Here is an 18,934-nt window from a genome sequence, read left to right on the forward strand (position 1 = left end):
CTACCCAAACCCCCCCCCCCCCCCCCGTGCAGCTTGCACCATCATCCACGTGTATTTTAGTTTATGTTGAGATCAGCTGTACGTAGCGGAGCATCGTAAAAAACTTCATTCAAACTGGACAGAAACAAAATAAAACTCCCCTAAACCGTCGTCGTTACTCTTTCAAACAATCACAAAGTGTGCTTTGGTCCAACTCAACTGTAATTTCACCGAGTTTAATGTGAAAAAACTAATGAAATAATGAAAAAAGGCCGAATCTACAGGTGTTCCCCCCACCCTCTGTCTGTCTCTCTGAAGGAAGAAGGCGGGGTCATGTATCATCAACGCGTCATCAGCTACACTGCGCATGTGTTATACCCTGTGGTTTTAATGCTCAGGCTGATCGGAATTCTTAAAAATATTCCTGAATCCGGATCATGATCCGGATCGCCACCAAAATCAAATGGACTGTTCAAAGCACCACACCCCACCCCACCCTGTCATTCAAATCCATCGCAGACTTTTGGAGTTATCCTGCAAACGGACAAACCAACAAACAAACCAACAAACCAACGAAAACATAACCTCCTTCCTAGGCCTTTGGCCTTGGCGGAGGTAACAAACTAAACATAGCTGTCAGCTAACTACACTTACAAAGATAACTAACGTAGTTAACAGCTTATTAAAGCTAGCTGTGTGGGTTTTCCTATCTTGAATGAATGTTCCATTAGCTGAGCAACAATCAGGGTCCTATAATATGGATTGCCCGATGGAGCTGGGGCAGTAAATACAATCAGCCAGTTGCCTGACTTGAAATATTACTAAATAGGCGCTTTAGCTTTTCGCTTCGACAACAAATCCTCCGCAATCATCTTGTCTGTCAACTCTCTCTGGACCGCTGTGTGAAATCTGACTCCTGCTACTCTGAGCTGAGCCTCCGTACAGTTCAGGCACTTTCAGTTGGTAGCGTCTTGTTCGGTTCATTTGAAATAAGTTATGAGGCCGATTGTGTTTTTTTTTCATGTAGAGTTAGAAATCAAGGCCTAATGAAGGAGGCTGGGATACGGGCAGCCATGGGTTTTTCAGTTGTGGGGTTAAACAAATGTGCAGTGTAACTGAGGCTGCGGTCGTGCGTTGCTATTGGCTCAATTTCGGCGAGTGCAGACCAGATTTTACTGGGCATGTGTTGATGAAGCGTGACCCAGCCCCTTTCACGGATGAAGTGGCAAGTGTGGCTGTCAGTCAGTTAAGGAAATGGCGAGATAAAGTCCAGTTAGAAGATCTACCAGCATCATTTGGCTCTGCTGTATGGGAGCATTACGGATTTAGTGTTACCATGAAAATGACGGAAAATGTGGTGAATAAAACAGCAACTGTGTGAGCACTGTGCAACATTTGTGGTTTATGCTAGTGGCAACACTTCGGGTAGGAAAGACCAACTCCTCCCTGCAGCATTTAAACAGCCTCTACATGCAGACTCAGAGAGGGTAAAAAACATGACTACAGCATTGGGGAGGTTTATAGTGAAAGATATGCAGCCATATGCAGTCATGGAGGACGCTGGAATTCAGCATATGATTAACGTAACGTTACTTGAGCTGCGCTATCATATTCCCTCTCGCCGACACTTAAGCAACACAGTAATTCCAGCAGCACAATCCCTGTAATGTGTTTTATATTTATTCATTATTTTTAAATAACACAGTGGCACAGAAATCCAACCATATTCCTCCAAATACTGCACTTTTTGAGTGGAAAAACTAATCTTTCCATTAAGAGCTGATAATCAGGGAATTGAGACACATATTATACTGTTCTTTTTTTTTTTTGTATAATTCTGGTTGAGCCTATCCTTCAATTTATGTTGATGGCCATAGTCTATAATTACATCATATTTATATGAAAATAACAAAGCTGCATTTTTTGTTTGCACGAATTACTGTAGAAGACCTATTCTTACAGTTAAGATTTGACAATGAAGAAGTGTTTATGTTCCTTGTGTAAGCCATACTTTTGTTAAGGCAAACATTTGTTAACTTATTTTTGCCAAATAAATGAAAAGCATGTTGAAATCAGAACATGACCTCCCCGCTGTAACATAAATGTACCGAACCAAACCGAAAACCGTGACCCCAAAACCGTGATATGAACTGAATTTTGTGAACTGTTCCACCCCTAGTATGGATGCATCCCGATCTTAAAGTTTACCTGAGCTCAGCTTGTTGTTCATCAACCACTGCAGCCATCAAATGGTCATCCATAGAAGATTTAGAGGTAAAAACTAACCTGCTTCCTTCGACCTCTTTGTCTCCATGCAGCTGTCTGTCAGATCATTGTGGTAGGACAGGGGAGCCTCACCGTCCTCAGGAAGACTCAAATCCACTGAGCTCACAACATCCTCGAGTGTTTCCACCTGCAGCTCCTCTTCCGCCACATCTGAGCTGCTGACAAAAAAACAGAGTTTAAACATCTAAAATTAAATCAGTAAAACATTACATCACATTAGATTTAACATTTGTTTAACCTGATTTTCTTGATAAACCCGTTTCTACTGTCTATATTCACATAACAAGTGTTACTGATATGACTATGAGGTCAACTATTCACACCGTGAAGCAAAGAAACACACTGCATTAAAAACACAACGAGCACAGATGAAGAAAAAGAACTCCCAACACCTGCAGCTTCATCACATTCCTGCTGTTTTTAACAAAAACACACCTGTCAGGTGTTATTTACTGCACTGTACGTAAACAAGGTTTGAACCATAAGTACCTGTACTGTAGGTGTCACTCACAACTAACATTTATCAGACAATTAGACTCAACATGAATTATTAACATTATACAGGACAACCTGACATTTATTGATCAGAGTCAAACTGTTACAACTAAATATACCATTAAAGTTGAACACGTCTCACCTTGAACAAGCTAATTACTTTAAACACTGAATATCTTTGACTAATGAAGTAAACCGCTAATGTAATATCATATGAATGACAGCTAAAATGGTAATTTAAAAAAAAAATTAAAAAAGTACCTTAGGTTACTTACAAAGCAAGTTTGTGATTGTTAATAAAACGTATTGTGTTGACAACTGTGCAGTGTTGAAGTAAGTGTACTAATACCACACTGTAAAAATACTCTGTTACAAATAAAAGTCTTGCATTGAAAATGTTACTTAAGTAAAAGTATGTACGTATAATCAGGAGAATGTACTTTAAATATTAACAGAAAGAAAACGTCCCCTGTGACTGTTAAACTATGACATATTACATCATTAGATAGATTTATATATACTAGAAAAACAAAGTTCGGAAACTTGTGTTTGGTGGATTATTTCTCTGTTGTTACAATGCTAATTGGCATTGTATTTTACATCGTTGGAAAGCCTGTTTATTTACCTTCGCAATGATGTCCAACTTGTAAGGATCATGCATTTGTGGGATGAGCAGCACAGCTGATTATGTGGGTAGCGCCCAAGAAAAATTTGCCAAAATGCTCTGCCAATGGTAAACAGTGTATTCTCATAAGGCTGCCAGGAAGCCTGCAATGACTGCCCTTCACCGTCAGGCCCATTTGCGCTGGTGTCGACAACACAGACAATGGAACCTGAACATGTGGGGGAATGTCATGTTCAGTGATGAGTCCAGGTTCTGTCTGCGAAAGTTGGATGGCAGGGTGAAAGTATGGGGACGACGTGGAGAACGCTATGCTGATTGTTGAACTGATCGAGTAACAGCTTTTGTTGGGGACAGTGTCATGGTGTGGGGCGGCATCTCCCTCTCTGGCAAAACAAGGCTTGTCATCATTGAAGGCCATCTCAATGCAGGGACATATCGCGATGAGATTCTGCAGCCAGTGGCGATCCCATATCGCCACAATCTGGCACCTAACTTCATCCTCCAAGAAACAACGCTCACCCCCACAGAGCCAGGGTTATCACAGACTACCTCTACAGTGTGGGAGTAGAGAGAATGGAACGGCCTGCCAAGAGTCCAGACCTCAACCCAATTCAACACTTGTAGGATCAGCTTGGGCTTGCTGCACATGTTAGAGTGACCAACACAACCACGCTGGCTGACCTGTGACGAATCCTGGTTGAGGAATGGAACGCCATCCCACAGCAACGTGTGACCAGGTTGGTGACCAGCATGAGGAGGAGGTGCCAGGCTGTTGTGGCTGCGTATGGATCTTCCACCGCTACTGAGGCTCCTGACTGTGTATTACATTAATAAAGTGTAAAATTGCCAATATGTCTTGTTTGTTCCTTGTTACTGATAGAGAGTTCAATCATCCAATCCACCAAACAACTCAAAGCAAGAGTCAATTCCAACAGGAGAATACACTGTTTACCATTGACGGAGCATTTTGGCAAATTTTTCTTGGGCGCTCCCCACATAATCAGCTGTGCTGCTCATCCCACAAATGCATGATCCTTACAAGTTGGACATCATTGCGAAGGTAAATTAACAGGCTTTCCAACGATGTAAAATACAATGCCAATTAGCATTGTAACAACAGAGAAATAATCGACCAAACACAAGTTTCAAAACTTTGTTTTTCCAGTTTACAATAAAATAATTAAAAAGGAAAAGAAGCAAATCGACACATTTGTGAAATGATTTTGCTTAAAAAATGACTTCAACAATCAAAAATAGTCATGAATTAATTTCAGTCAATCAATTAATAAGTTAATCGATCGTTTCGGCTGTACATTTTTATATGTTTGTAAAGTAACTAGTAACTAAAGCTGTCAGATAAATGTAGAGTGTAAATGCAGATAAATGGAGTAAAAAGTAAAACTTTACATACTACCTTACAACAAAGTAGCTAAAATCTGTACTTGAGTAAATGTACTTTCTAACACTGTAACTGTGTAACATTAGACCATCAAATCAGCAGAAAAACAGGAGATTGATTTAGAGAAAATATTTTTTTTAAATCACAATACAGTATTAGTAAGAAAAATCACAGCTTGATATATTTATTTAAATGTTCAGCCCAACTAGCTAGCTAAAGCTAATCAGATAAACATGTCTAGTTAGCTAAAGACCACTTTAACTATCTAACAGCTAACTAAATGAACATAGCTTGCTAAGTTTAGTTTACTAGATAACAGTTATAATGACGTTTGACATACACAACTATTTACTCTCTTTATGGGTCTAAAAATCAGCAAGTCACTGAAGAGACGTTAGCTAACTGAACGTAACGGTTACCAGTATGTCAGCCTGTTAGCCAGCTAGCTTGTCATAAACCGTCCTGAATTTGTCCACTTTGTCAAACTTTACTAAACTTTACTGTAATACTGGCGTCGTTCATAGATATAAAACAGTTATAATGGCGTCGTTCATAGATATAAAACAGTTAAAATGGCCCCGTTCATATATAGAAAACAGTTAAAGTGGCGCCGGTCTCATACGTGGAACCTTCTAGAAGCTTCCAGACAAAAAGCGTGCGGAGCCGTTGGCTGCACACAGTGTGCCTGCGCAGACAGAGCGGTTGGGCAGGCTTCATGAAGGATAAACGTTATAAATATGAAACTACGGAGGATCAATTCAACAACACATCCAAACTACATTTATATCAGCAAGAAACCACTTCTTTTCATTAATTCATCCAATGCCTCATTTATCATCAATGACTTATGTTGGCCTGAATCTGCTGGATATAAAGCTGGTTTCTTTCTGCTTACAGCACACTTTGATTTTCTCACTCCAATAAAAAGAAGAATCAACAAGCAGAATCAGAGCTGATCAAATCTGACCCAACTTCATGTTGACTCACTATTATGTTCTATTATCAGCGGTGGAATGTAACTAAGTATATTTACTCAAGTACAATTTTGACATATGTGTACATACTTACATATACCACTTTCTACTTCTCCTCCACTAATATTCTACTTTTTACTCCACTACATTTATCTAACAGCTTTAGTTACTTTACAGCTTTAGTTACTTTAAGAATTTAGTTTATTAAAAGAAAATCTAATCAACTAATAAATGTTGATGTATTATTATAGATTAAACTAGCAGCAGTATATAATAATAAATGTTGATGTATTATTATAGATTAAACTAGCAGCAGTATATAATAATAAATTATGTATTATTATAGATTAAACTACCAGCAGTATATAATAATAAATTATGTATTATTATAGATTATACTACCAGCAGTATCCCCATTGCTTTTTGCTATTCCTTGAAGGAACAAGCTGTCAATCAACTGGCTTTGGGCGAGCCTTCCTGCCCAGGCTGAATAGTCAATTCCTGCACACATGAACTGATGACTTTTATTTAAAAATATATACAGAAAAAAACACATTAATGTATATGCAAAAAATAAATAAATAGATTTTTCTTTTAAAAATACAGAAATAAATATTTACAGAAGTAAATTATCAAATAAATGAAAATGCTTATGATTATTCTTTTATATCTTATTTGTCTTTGTCTTTATTTTACATTTTTTTCTATATTTATTTATTCTTTCATTTATTCCTCTTTACATTTCCACGTTTATTTTCTTATTCTTTTACAGATGTATTCTTTATTATGACACTCCTATGACTGCAGTCCATACAAACGTCCATTCACTGATGGAGGTATATAACAAATAATTTATTCAAACACAGAGACATCATCTCTGCTACTCTCCAGTACCGTCCTGTCATGCTAATAACAAACAATGAATTGATGAGTAAATTAAAGGAACACAGCCACAGAGTTGCCATTTAAGATGTGATCAGGTGTCAGTCTCCATCGCGTCAGCATCATGTGACTGTGTTTTATTTCCCGACAGGTGAAACTGGAGCTCTTACCTGTGACAGCTCATGCCACATGCTGACGCCTCCATTGACCACTTTACCGGACAGAAGGAAGAACAGGTTGTCTGGAGTCAGTCGCAGGACGCACATCTTCGTCAGCTTTGAGATGGTGGTGATGACTCCTGGTGAGGACAAGGAAGAGCAAAGTTATGAACCAAAACAAATACACTGTATTGAGTTGATGTTCTTCTTCTCTCCTTCAATTATCACGATTCTAACAGAGATAAGAACAGTAGAGTTCAGACACCACATGTTTCACCATGTGCTGCACACAGTGTTGTGAAAAAGTATCCACAAATTATTAGTAAAATATCTGAAAAATATCTGAAAATGGTCCGAAAATTTTTAGTGGAATATGTGAAAAAATATTGAAAAATATCCTAATATTGTTTCTTAAAACCTGGGAAAATGTCTGAAAAAATATGTGAAAAAAATCCAAAAAATGTGTTAAATATATAAAAAAATGTCTGAAAGATAGTTAAATTTGTGAAAACTAAACATTTATTTGTAAAGGGGATTTTCTGCAAGCTAAAAGCATGAAAAAACATTCAGAAATATATAAAAAAATATCCGAAAAATGTCCGAAAATTATTTGTAAAATATGTGTAAAATATCCTATAAATTGTCTGAAAAATATTAGTTGAACATGTGAAAACTGAACATTTATTTGCAAAAAAAGACTGTCTACAAGTTAAAAGCATAAAAAAAATTCAGAAATATGTAGAAAATATCCTAAAAACGTTGTTCATAAAATATAAATATAAAATATTTGAAAAAATATCCGAAAATTATTAGTAAAATATGCAAAACATAGCCGAAAAAAAGTCCAAAAATGATAAGTAAAATATGTGAGAAAAATATTGAAAAATATCTGAAAATTGTTCAAAAAATCTGTTAAAATATCTGAAACTAAACTCACAACAAAGCTGTGGAAAGGAAACCAGTAGCGATGGTGTGTGTCGGCCAATGCAACCGGTTGTTTTATTTATAAGAAACCGCTTTATTTCTTAAGACCCAACATGGCATTTATTTGGAAGATACTTTTGTATAAAGCGACGTACAATTCAAGTCAATTTAAAGTTTCAGTAGGCAACAATTTTTTTGGCATCATTGGACAAAAATCCCATAATAACCTTTCAGCATATTGTAATTCAAGTGTTCTGAGAGAAAACTAGACTTCTGCTCCTCCTCATTGCTCTGTTTTCAGGCTTTAGAACATCTAGCTCATGACCAATCACAGGTCATTTCAGAGAGAGAGAGCGTTCCTGTTGGCTGTGCTCCAGCTGGTGGGCGGTGCTTGGTATCTCCTCCACTTGATCTCAACATGGCTGCCGGGTCACAAACTGTCTCATGTTACAGCTAAACAGTACACTACAAGATGATTCTGAGAACATGTGAGGAGAGAAATAGGCATTACAGTAACTGAATATTATTCATATGTGAAACATGATCTGTGGCTTCTGGACACTGACAGTAACGTTAATATTGCCGTTGCTTAGCAGCGGTGTTCTCACCACTTGAACGCCATATCGTGTACACGACTTCCTGTGTTGTTAACACAAGCACACCAGTTTCACTTGAAGGCACCATCTGTTCCAGATAAGAGACAAAATCTTGTCTTTGTCTTTAAAAGGTCTTTGTCCACACTGTTAATTACAGCTGTTGCATTAGAACAACTATTTAACGCCTATCTGTGTTTCAGTTGAGGTCTCATTTAATAACAGCATCTGTCTGGTCTAGTTCATGTTTGCAGACACCATCTCTTAATGGAATAATTTCACTGCTCAACATCCATCCAATAAGTCAAAATTTGGTTCCATCACAGTGTGATGCCTTTTTTCAATTTTTTTTTCAATTAAATCTTTATTGCAGGCACAAGTTACAGAAGGTCTACTGACAAATAAAATGACCAAACAACAAAAAACCCAGGGGGAAAAAAGGAGCACGTTAACTTAGACAGCCCTAATTAAAACTTAATTAACAACTTCCAAAAATTAGCAATAAGACGGCAGTCCCAAAACATATAGAAATGTCACAAGCTCTCTATCGCAGGTCTTTATCACCAACAACATATCAGTAGTTATCCCAAGTAAATGATTATAAAATGTTGAGACCAAACCACAAGAGCTTGAAAATGAATTCACTTTTTTCCCCAAACTTCAGTGAATCACCTTCAGAGTGAAAGTCCACACAGGCTTCAACGACGGAATTTATCATTTAAAGATAACAATAAGTGATGTGAGTCTCTAACAGCCAGATATTATAGAGATTCATCATCACACTCCAGCTTCTTGCTTTTGTTTCAGCCTAAGTTCAGCTCTCTGGAAACCCACGGATCCACTTTACGGAGAGCAGCGATCAGAACTGAGCTGGCTTCAGTTCCTTTTCTTCGTGCTGTGTCGATCAGGTCTCGTGCTTTATCTGCCCTGGTTTTTGTTCTGATTGACTGCATTTCTTCATCGCTTATAACGCGACGGTGAAGGAGTTCATCCAGAAGCTTGTTCAGATTAGGATCACACATTACATCTACAAACTTTGATCGAACCAACCGCAGCCTCTCCTCTGCTGAGACGCTGTCCTCTGGTCGGACGCTGTCCTCTGGTGGGACCCTGCCCTCTGCTGGGACGCTGTCCTCTGCTGGGATGTTCCTCTGAGGGATTTCCATTCTTAGATCTGGGAGAAAACCAGGGAAAAGACTTTTGTTTAAAAACCAACAATCACTTTTAAAGAGCAATTCAACTGAAATGAAATGTCATGGTATCCACATGTTGACGTTGGTAAAGTAGTGTAATGTAATGTGTTCGTAGCGAATGAGAAATAATCGTGATCTCAAAATTGATCAAAATAATAAAAGGTAATCTTTACCTGTCAGACACACATCACGTTTCCAGACGTCGCCTGTCCTCTCTTGATCCCGGACCATCAAAGTCACTTTCTCTGGGATCGTAGTCAGGAAAACTTCAAATGTCGGATGGTAATTTGGTCCATAATCTGAGTCAAATGGTGCACGCTGAAAACCAGAAGCATCACGTCATTTTCAATCTTATTAAAAATGTTTATCTGGTACTTTCTTAATTGTGAATCTATTTTCAACATGCGGCCAAAATTATATTCATGATAATTCTGCGACTTGACTCACATCAGGTTGTATTGTGAAGTCCTCAGGTTCACAGTGGACACTGTAACTTTGACCAAAGTTGAGAAGACACTTGGCAGAGATCTTGATGTTCTTAGCACCTCCTTGTTGGGCCTCAACCTTCAGTAACAGATCATTTTTAATATGACGTTTATGCTCATATTGTCGATTACACTTAAAAACAACAAATGTTGACCAAAGTGCAAAAGTGCAAAGTATGTGACCAGTCTTCAAGGTGACTACTGACAGACTTAAGAAAAGAGATGGGTCTTAAGACAGGTTTGAAGTTATCAATGGAGGGAGGAGATGTAATGGTGAGGGGGGAAACTGTTCCTCCATTCAGGGCCAACAACCAAAGGAGCCCAATCACCCCGGGATTCTAACTGGGAGCGTGGCTGATGATAAGCACATATGACAGATGGCTTTACCTCGCTTACAAGGACGTTTTTGTTCAGCAGAAAGACATCGAGTACTTGATGTGTTCTGTTCGGAGGTCGGAGGAACAGCAGAACTTGTCCATTTATCGGCAAGAAGATGTTCCGAATCCTATGAACGATATCCCAGATCAGGCCAAAGGCAGAGAGGTGAGAGATCTTCACAACCACATGAGTGTCTGTAATCTCCTGCGGCTCCAAGATGCTCATTTCATCATCAGAGATGTGAACGACAGACAACAGGCCATCACAGAGCAATGCTGTGAAAGCAAAGAGCTGTTAAACTTTTGTTTTAATGCGAACAGATTCATCTACCCAATTCATTTCTTACCACTTGCCGCAATCTATTGCCTCTAACTCTGGAGCATCCCGAGGATGTGCCACTTCAACTCTATTCTTTACCTCGTATTTTTGAATTCATTATTATTTTACTGTTCCACGTGTGATCTCTGTGGATGTGTGCATTTAGCGTTGTGCATAAAATCCATTACAATTATATATATATATTTCCACATGTCACCGAATGCAGCTAATTCCAACAAAGTACACATTAATAAACATTTTTGCAATTTTACTAATCATTTTTAACAATGTCTTTACCTTCCTTTGTTTCACAGTGTTGGAGGTGGAGCTGACGGAGAGCAGCATCCTCAGAACACTTGATGTTGAACAGCGGCCCTGCAGCCATTTTGCCAGCTGATTGGAGGAGGCTCTCATCCCATTGGACAGTCCTGTACAGTAGCTCCGCCTCCTGAGCTGTGACAAACACCAGTCCAGTCAAAGCACACTGGAACACACCTGGACCAGGACATCTGAAGCTGTAGGACAAAGAGGGCCAAACTGATATAACAAGCATTTATTGGCCTGTTAGTCTCTCTCTGTTAGTCGAGGCCTCAGCAAGGAAACGAGGTTGGTTGGGATATGACATGATTTCTTTAAAGTTGGTGGGACATATCACCACCATCCACATTTTTATCTGTGCTTAAAACTGGGGCCAAACAGCTCCATGTTGAAATCTAATTTCTGATGTTGAGGTTGAAGCACGGCCTGCATCTGGGCAGGATGCTAGCGCAGAGTTTGTTAGTTTGCTGCCACCTCAACCCAAACCTGTTGAAGGAAAAACAGAATCCTTTTTAAGAGGGAAAGCCTGTATTAAAAAGAACGTTATCACTTATGTCTGCATACTTTTTGAAATTAAATGTAATGCTTTTTAAGACCTTGACAAACAATACTAAATACCCTTCAGGGCTAGGTGATATGTTAAAATCAATACCACCACATTAACAAGGCTAAAGGCGCAAAGGTTTTTCCCTTTTGGAAAAATGTAAAACATTTTGGGCACCCTGGACTTCTAACCCCCAAAAAGCACAACTAGATCAAACTGTCAACCATCACACCAAATTTGAAGTTCATAAATTCAATAGTTTTCGAGTTCTGCTCCGGAAACCAAAGCGTAACGGACGGAAGGACGGACGGACACGTGGAGCACTATATAATCCCGACTACTTTGTCGCGGGGGTATAATAAAGGCAATATTACAATATTGGTATGTATGTCCATATATCAAGCATATGCAAATTCACATATAAACTAGTCAAAATAATCTTGAATGTTAACTGAGCCTAAACACAAATTATTATTATATATTAGGGCTGTCAATCGATTCAGATATTTATTGCGATTAATTGCATGATTGTCAATGATTAATCGCAAATTAATCGCACATTTTTTATCTGTTCTAAATGTCCCTTACAAGGAGTTTTTCTTCGTGGTTTAAGTGAGGATTTAAAAGATGAAATAGCAGCCCGAGACGGGACTTCCTCGGGACTAATTTCGGTAGCCATTCGCTTAGATAACCGCCTCCGTGAGAGGCGTAGGGAGAGAGCAGGTAGGCAAAGTGTGCCCTTCTCCCTCTCCCAGTCCAAGGCCACTCTTCAGCCAGCACCATCTGCATCTCCTCTGCCGCCATCTTCCACCTCTTCGCCACCATTGGCTTTAAGTAACTCCACCTTTGAGGAACCCATGCAGGTGGCGAGGATGAGGCTAACTCCTGCGGAACGTCAACGTTACTCCCAGAGGCTCTGCATTTACTGCGTCCAGGCGGACCACATCATAGCCCGATGCCCCACGCTGCCAAAAGAGCGGGCTCATCAGCCACAAGAGGGGCGCTGGTGAGCCATACTGCTACGGAATTACCCTCCACCAAACGCATTCAGCTCAAAGGTACTGTGTCATGCTCTCAAGTTTCCGTACCTCTACAAGTCCTGGTTGATTCTGGTGCCGATGAATATTGACTCTGTTTTTGTCTCTCGCTTCAACTTACCTTCCGAGTCTCTCCCCGAGCCCAAGGACATGTTCGCCCTAGATGGGAAGCTTCTCGCCCGCATCACTCACCGTACCACTCCAGTTTCACTACTCCTGTCTGGTAATCATCACGAGTCCATTTCTTTGTTCATGATTTCATCACCCACTGCACCGCTAGTGTTAGGTCTCCCCTGGTTAAAACTTCACAACCCACACATTGATTGGACTACCGCTTCGATCACCAACTTGAGTCTTTTTTGTCACTCACATTGTCTACACTCCGCTGTTCCGACCACTGTCACTACCACACCCACGCCATCTACCTTATGATTGTGGCTTTGACTTGCTCCCTGGTGCCCCCTATCCGTCCAGCAAGTTATATAATATTTCTAGACCTGAAAAAGAGGCTATGGAAAGTTATATTACTGAGTCCCTTGCTGCTGGACTAATTCGTCCTTCTTCCTCCCCTTTGGGAGCAGGATTCTTCTTCGTCGACAAGAAGGACAAGACTCTCCACCCCTGTATTGACTACAGGGGTTTAAATGACATTACGGTCAAGAACAAGTATCCTCTTCCTCATTGATTCTGCTTTCGTTCCTGCCATCTTCTCCAAGCTGGATCTCCGCAACGCTTACCACCTGGTGAGAATAAGGGAGGGGGACGAATGGAAGACTGCCTTTAACACACCTCTGGGACACTTTGAGTACCTTGTAATGCCTTTTGGTCTAACCAATGCTCCTGCTGTGTTTTAGGCTCTCATAAATGATGTTCTGCGTGATATGCTTAACCGTTCTGTTTTCGTCTACCTAGATGACATTTAGATTTTCTCTCGTACACCCCAAGAACATGTCCAGCATGTCAGACTTGTGTTGCAAAGACTCTTAGATGACACATAAAACTCACATTTCTCAGCCTTAACATAAAGTCTGTTCTCTGTCAGTTTCTTGGGTTTTGTGGTGGAGAAAGGGCTGACCAAGACCGACCCTGCCTAGGTTCAGGCAGTGGCCGAATGGCCCCCTCCGACAACAAGAAAGCAAATTCAAAGGTTTCTACCGTAGGTTTATCCGTGACTATAGTAAAGTTGTTACACCGCTAACTAAGTTAACCTCTGTTAAAGCTCCTTTGAGTGGACCCCTGCAGCTGAGTCTGCGTTTCTTAAGTTGAAGTCTTTGTTTTCCTCTGCACCTGTTCTGTCCCACCCTGATACTACAGCTCAGTTTGTAGTGGAGGTGGACACTTCAGACTCTGGTGTGGAGGCAGTTCTCTCCCAGCGTTCCACCTCGGACCAGAAGCTGCATCCATGCGCTCTCTTCTCCCGCCGGCTCACACTGGCAGAAAAGAACTATGATGTGGGGAACTGGGAGCTATTGGCGGTGGAGGCACTGGCTGGAGGGCACAGCTCACCCATTCGTGGTTTGGACTGACCATAAGAACCTTTCTTACCTGCGTTCTGCTCGCAGGCTCAACTCACGCCAGGCTCAGTGGGCTCTGTTCCTGGGAAGATTCAGCTTCACCCTCACCTACCGGCCAGGCTCCAGGAATGTCAAGCCGAACGCACTGTCACGACAGTTCGCTCCTCTGGTGGAGGAGACACCGGTGGAATCAATTCTGCCTTCTTCCTGTGTTGTTGGAGCAGTCAGATGGGAGGTTGAGGGAGTGGTCCAGGAGGCCCTGGAGGATCATCCAGCTCCCGAAGGTTCTCTACTGAACCGGCTGTTTGTGCCTTCGCCTGCGAGATCTTCAGTGCTCCAGTGGGGACATGCGTCCAAGGTGGCTTGTCATCCAGGGTTTCATCACACACTGACCCTCATTCAGCAACGCTTCTGGTGGCCTTCAATGTCAGCTGATACCAAGGAGTACGTCTCCGCCTGCTCCGTCTGCGCCCACAGTAAGGCATCTGATCGTGCTCCCGCTGGTCTACTTCGCCCTCTTCCCATCCCTCACCGCCCTTGGTCCCACATCGCCGTGGATCTCGTCACTGGCTTACCACCATCAGAAGGTAACAAAACTATTTTGACCATAGTTGATCATTTTTCCAAGGCTGTACACTTCATTCCCCTGCCTAAACTACCTTCTGCTTTGGAGACTGCAAACCTGCTCATTCTGCATATTTTAAGACTGCATGGTATTCCTCAGGACATTGTGTCGGACAGGGGTCCACAATTCATACATACATTTTTGTCCTAGCTTTTGGGACAGAGAGCACAGAGAGGTCCTGGGAACGCAGTGAATACTGTCCACAATTTTTTTGCGTAACAAAAAACACTTAAGTGTTGTGGGAGCAGACCCAGAATCACCTCATATATAAGGATGTACCAATGGGAGAGCCTACGGGTTGCCAGTGCAGGCCATCCCACCCGAGAGTACAACTCACAGTGGTGGGTCAGAGATTTACAATTTGTGATTAACCTTAAGGATGCATGGTAAGCTACTGTACATCAAGCATATGAAGGCACTGAGCAGAGGCGTGCATGTACAAAACACCTCCATAATCTAAAACCGGTAAAAATGTTGCAGAAACAAGACACTTTTTTACATTAAAAGAAAAAACACAACCTAACACATCCCTGCCCCATCTAGACAAATGTATCTGACTTTTGAGTGTTCCGTTAAATTAATAAGTCTGTTAATTTACGCATTCATACATCAACATTTATTTTTTTTTACAGCTGTCCTTCCTGCATTTGGCAGCTTCAGCTGTGTTACTATTAGTCTGATTATGTGTTTAACTTCTCGATCTCGGTTGTTAGGGTTAGTTAAGCCAGATAACTAGAAGATACCCTGGGTATGTTGAACTGGCTTCGTAGTACAGGCCTCTGGTGATTACATTCACACTTAATCATGAAGTGGTGTTCACTCTGGAGATTATCTTGCTGAAGAAAACGTGTCAGTATCATAAACACAGACCTGATTTTCTGCAATAATCCAAAACCCAGTGGAACAATCCCATTGGCTGTTAGTGGAGGGAACCAGAGTGATGCTAACTTCCTGGTTGGCCTACAAAAATACGTCATCCCTGCAGCACGCTATTGGTGTTGTTCATTCCTTATTAAACTCTCATAATTTGGAACCCTCAACTTTGTGAAGGATTCAGTGGGAGGAAGACTTGGGGACACAGTTTCCTGATAAAGTTTAGAAGAAGGCTTCAGATAGGGTACATTCCTCTTCATTTCCTTACGACATACAATTATCCAGGTCAAAAGTTTTACATTGTCTCCACTGGTCTAAAGTAAAGCTTGCCAAGTCCATGTCTGGTGTCGATCCTGTGTGTGACCGATGCAGGCTAGCACCAGCCACCCTGTCAAAGTGATTCGGATTTGTCCAAAACTAAATATAGTTTCTGGCAATCAATATTACACACTCTGGGTCCAGTGTTTATACGATTACCTGTATGAAGATTCGGCTGTCTGCTCAGGTGAGAAGGATGTTGGAGCCTGGAATTAAAAAAGGCACAGAATTAGTTATTTTAATAGAAATACCAACATGTCTTAGTGTTAAAGTGACGAAATACTAGAGCCACACTGTCAATACTCAACTCAAGCACCCTGTATAAATCAGAGCGGAAATGACTTCAATGTAGTGACAGTGTAAGGTGTGTTAGAGAAGGCTACACAGAAGGACAACTACACCAAGAAAATGGGTCTCAATAATCAGCATGCATTTAGCTCCTGATTTACTAACGCACCAGCAGTACCAGTACCAGCACCAGCACTAGTACCAGCTCCTGCACCGGCACCAGCACCAGCACCAGCACCAGCACCAGCACCAGCACCAGCTCTAGCACCAGCTCCAGCTCCTAGACCGATTATGGTACTGCCACCGACGAGAGCTCAGAGGCGAGGTTTAGTAAATAAATGATAGTTTAGCGATCTTGACTCCACACTATTAACTTCTGCAGGTGAGTGCAATCTAAGTCATTAAATAAATGTCTGCCTGCAGGTGTAATGCACTACAGTTCTTCAGTGGTAGATCCTTGATAAATGTCCAAGTAAAGTCATCCATGGTTTATACTAGGGATCGACCGATATGGGTTTTTCAGGACCGATACCGATACAGATTATTAGTAGTCAAGGAGACCGATAACAGATATTTTGAAACGATATACATTTGCAGTAAAAATTTAAATCTTGGTGTCAAAAATGGGAATAACACAAAACTTCGTTGAAATGCCTTAAAGCATATGTTTATTTAAAAGAGAACTTTTCAATATTATCTTAAAATAAAAGTGCAGGGGAGGTCCCAGCTTCTTATAAAGTTACATGAAAATTGTAATAAATAAATAAACAATATCTCTATGAAGTTTTATTAAGTATAAAAATAAATAAAACTGGCAAAACTTAAATTTAACTATTCAACTCTGATAACTGTACACTATCTATGCAGTGCATGTATGGATTAACACAGGCCTTATATGCAGTTCCATTACATTCATTACACTGGGCCTCTCTAACAGCAACATGTGAGCGGTACTGGTTTCAATTTATTTATAAAGCCTGCATCATATATCACATTACATATTACTGATACTATAACACAACTGAACCAGGTCAATTTAAAACCATGTTAACCAACTATTCTACTCTTTAATGTAACTGATTATAACTGTGTTCTGATTTTGTCTGTTTGTTTTCTCGTTAATTATTTTTTTGTGTGTGTGTGTATTTATTCAGTTTTAATTGTACTCTGGACATCATTGAAAATGAGGGCATGTCCTCAATGATTCCTCGAGATTTAAATAAAAGTTAAATGAATGAATTACGTTTAAAGTCGCTAACAACAATATCCAGCACGTCTCTACCAGAAACAGAACAGACTGCAGTAACGTTAGTTACTAGTCCTGGTTGAGACTGAGAGGACCAGCCGATCAATGGTTTTGCTAGTCAGCTGGCTAAATTATGGATCAACAAATGAACGTATTGACATTTGCTATCGCATTCAAGCTCTACGACGCTCAACATTAGCTCACGTTGTTCATGTAAAGGTTCATGTAAAAACACCAACTCATACGGGCGAGTAATGTGCGTTCGCAAATTAGCAGCTAAAGCAAGTTTCAGTTGCAATGCCACCAATATTACTCAGAGGTATAACTAACGCCACTATATTAAATAAATAAATGCTATTATCTCGTTATAGTTGACTGAATATCACTGCAACAACGTGCATTATTCTGCCATTTTCAGAGGTGTAACTGGTAAACTAGACATGCTTGTCATCATATAAATAGATCATAAGATCGTGGTGTTCTGGAACTTCAGCATAGAGGATTGGGAAGTTTATTGCAACTTATAATCAATATCTTCCGTTTTACCGAGAGGGCTCCGCTCGCTCACCGGAGCTGAGTCTTTGTCTGTTTTTCTCTGCACGTTTGAGGCACGGTAACCCTCTGTGTTGATTGGTTACAACCAATCAGATAGTGCTGTGGGCGGGACATTGAGCCAGACTGCATAGTGGAGAGAACTGACAGCCGGTTGACACAGAGAACAGGCTGATCAGAGCCAAAGTGGCGCATTTATAAATTAATGTATTTTATCGGTTATCGGTTAAAAAAATGCCGATACTGATAATCGGCAATTGTGAATATCAGCTAATAATATCGGCCAGGCCGATAATTGGTCGGTCCCTAGTTTATACTGGAGGATTTCACACCGTGCAACTGCTCCTTTCTCACCTTTTTGTCGTCCTTAGGTAGGTTTATTTCGTCATTCAGTTTGACATCTGAGTCATCTGAAAGTGAAAGAGAAAAAAAAAAAAAATCAAATATTCATGAATATTCTTCAAATAGACGTGATCTTAACAGCTGGAACAAAGATGGGATTGAGTAACAGTTTTGCTGTACAATGAGGACATTGTCATTTTAAGATCAGATGTGAATGTACAATAGTTTGATGAATGGGGGAAGTTGTTTCAATACTCACATTCTTTGTGTCTGGCAGCTTTGTAGACCTTCTTGTTGGTCCTGTAGAGATCAACACAGTCCCAAAAGTTAAAGAACAAGTTTAGAAAAATTGTCCGTTCTTTGAGTTAGCATCAATCTATCAGAATTAAATGCTTATCATCATATCTGCACCACGAAGACTACAACTGACTGCTGACAATCATGTTCTGTGCCTACATTAAAGGAAATAACTAGTCATTAGTCTTGATCCAAAACACATCAAAAGAAAACACAACTAACTACACTTTTCACACGTCTGTAAAAACATTGCTGACTGACTGTAAAATGTTGCTTTGCATTATCAGCTTG

At 40.4% G+C, this 18,934-nt stretch overlaps 1 protein-coding gene across 1 annotated transcript in view; it reads right to left on the bottom strand.

Moving 5' to 3' along the window:
- Positions 1-8,799: 8,799 nt before the first annotated feature.
- LOC119480319 (NACHT, LRR and PYD domains-containing protein 12-like) overlaps positions 8,800-18,934 on the bottom strand; it is a 109,189-nt gene continuing 99,054 nt past the window's right edge. Inside the window, exons 9-16 of the mRNA XM_037756465.1 lie at positions 18,606-18,646; positions 18,359-18,414; positions 16,078-16,124; positions 10,987-11,204; positions 10,381-10,646; positions 9,956-10,072; positions 9,682-9,826; positions 8,800-9,489 (exon numbers count right to left, since the gene is read on the bottom strand). Of these exons, the coding sequence (XP_037612393.1) occupies positions 9,119-9,489; positions 9,682-9,826; positions 9,956-10,072; positions 10,381-10,646; positions 10,987-11,204; positions 16,078-16,124; positions 18,359-18,414; positions 18,606-18,646 (1,261 nt within the window). The 3' untranslated portion in view covers positions 8,800-9,118. The remainder of the gene's footprint in view (positions 9,490-9,681; positions 9,827-9,955; positions 10,073-10,380; positions 10,647-10,986; positions 11,205-16,077; positions 16,125-18,358; positions 18,415-18,605; positions 18,647-18,934) is intronic.

The sequence above is a fragment of the Sebastes umbrosus genome, chromosome 21, assembly GCF_015220745.1.
Source record: "Sebastes umbrosus isolate fSebUmb1 chromosome 21, fSebUmb1.pri, whole genome shotgun sequence".
NCBI lineage: Eukaryota > Metazoa > Chordata > Actinopteri > Perciformes > Sebastidae > Sebastes > Sebastes umbrosus.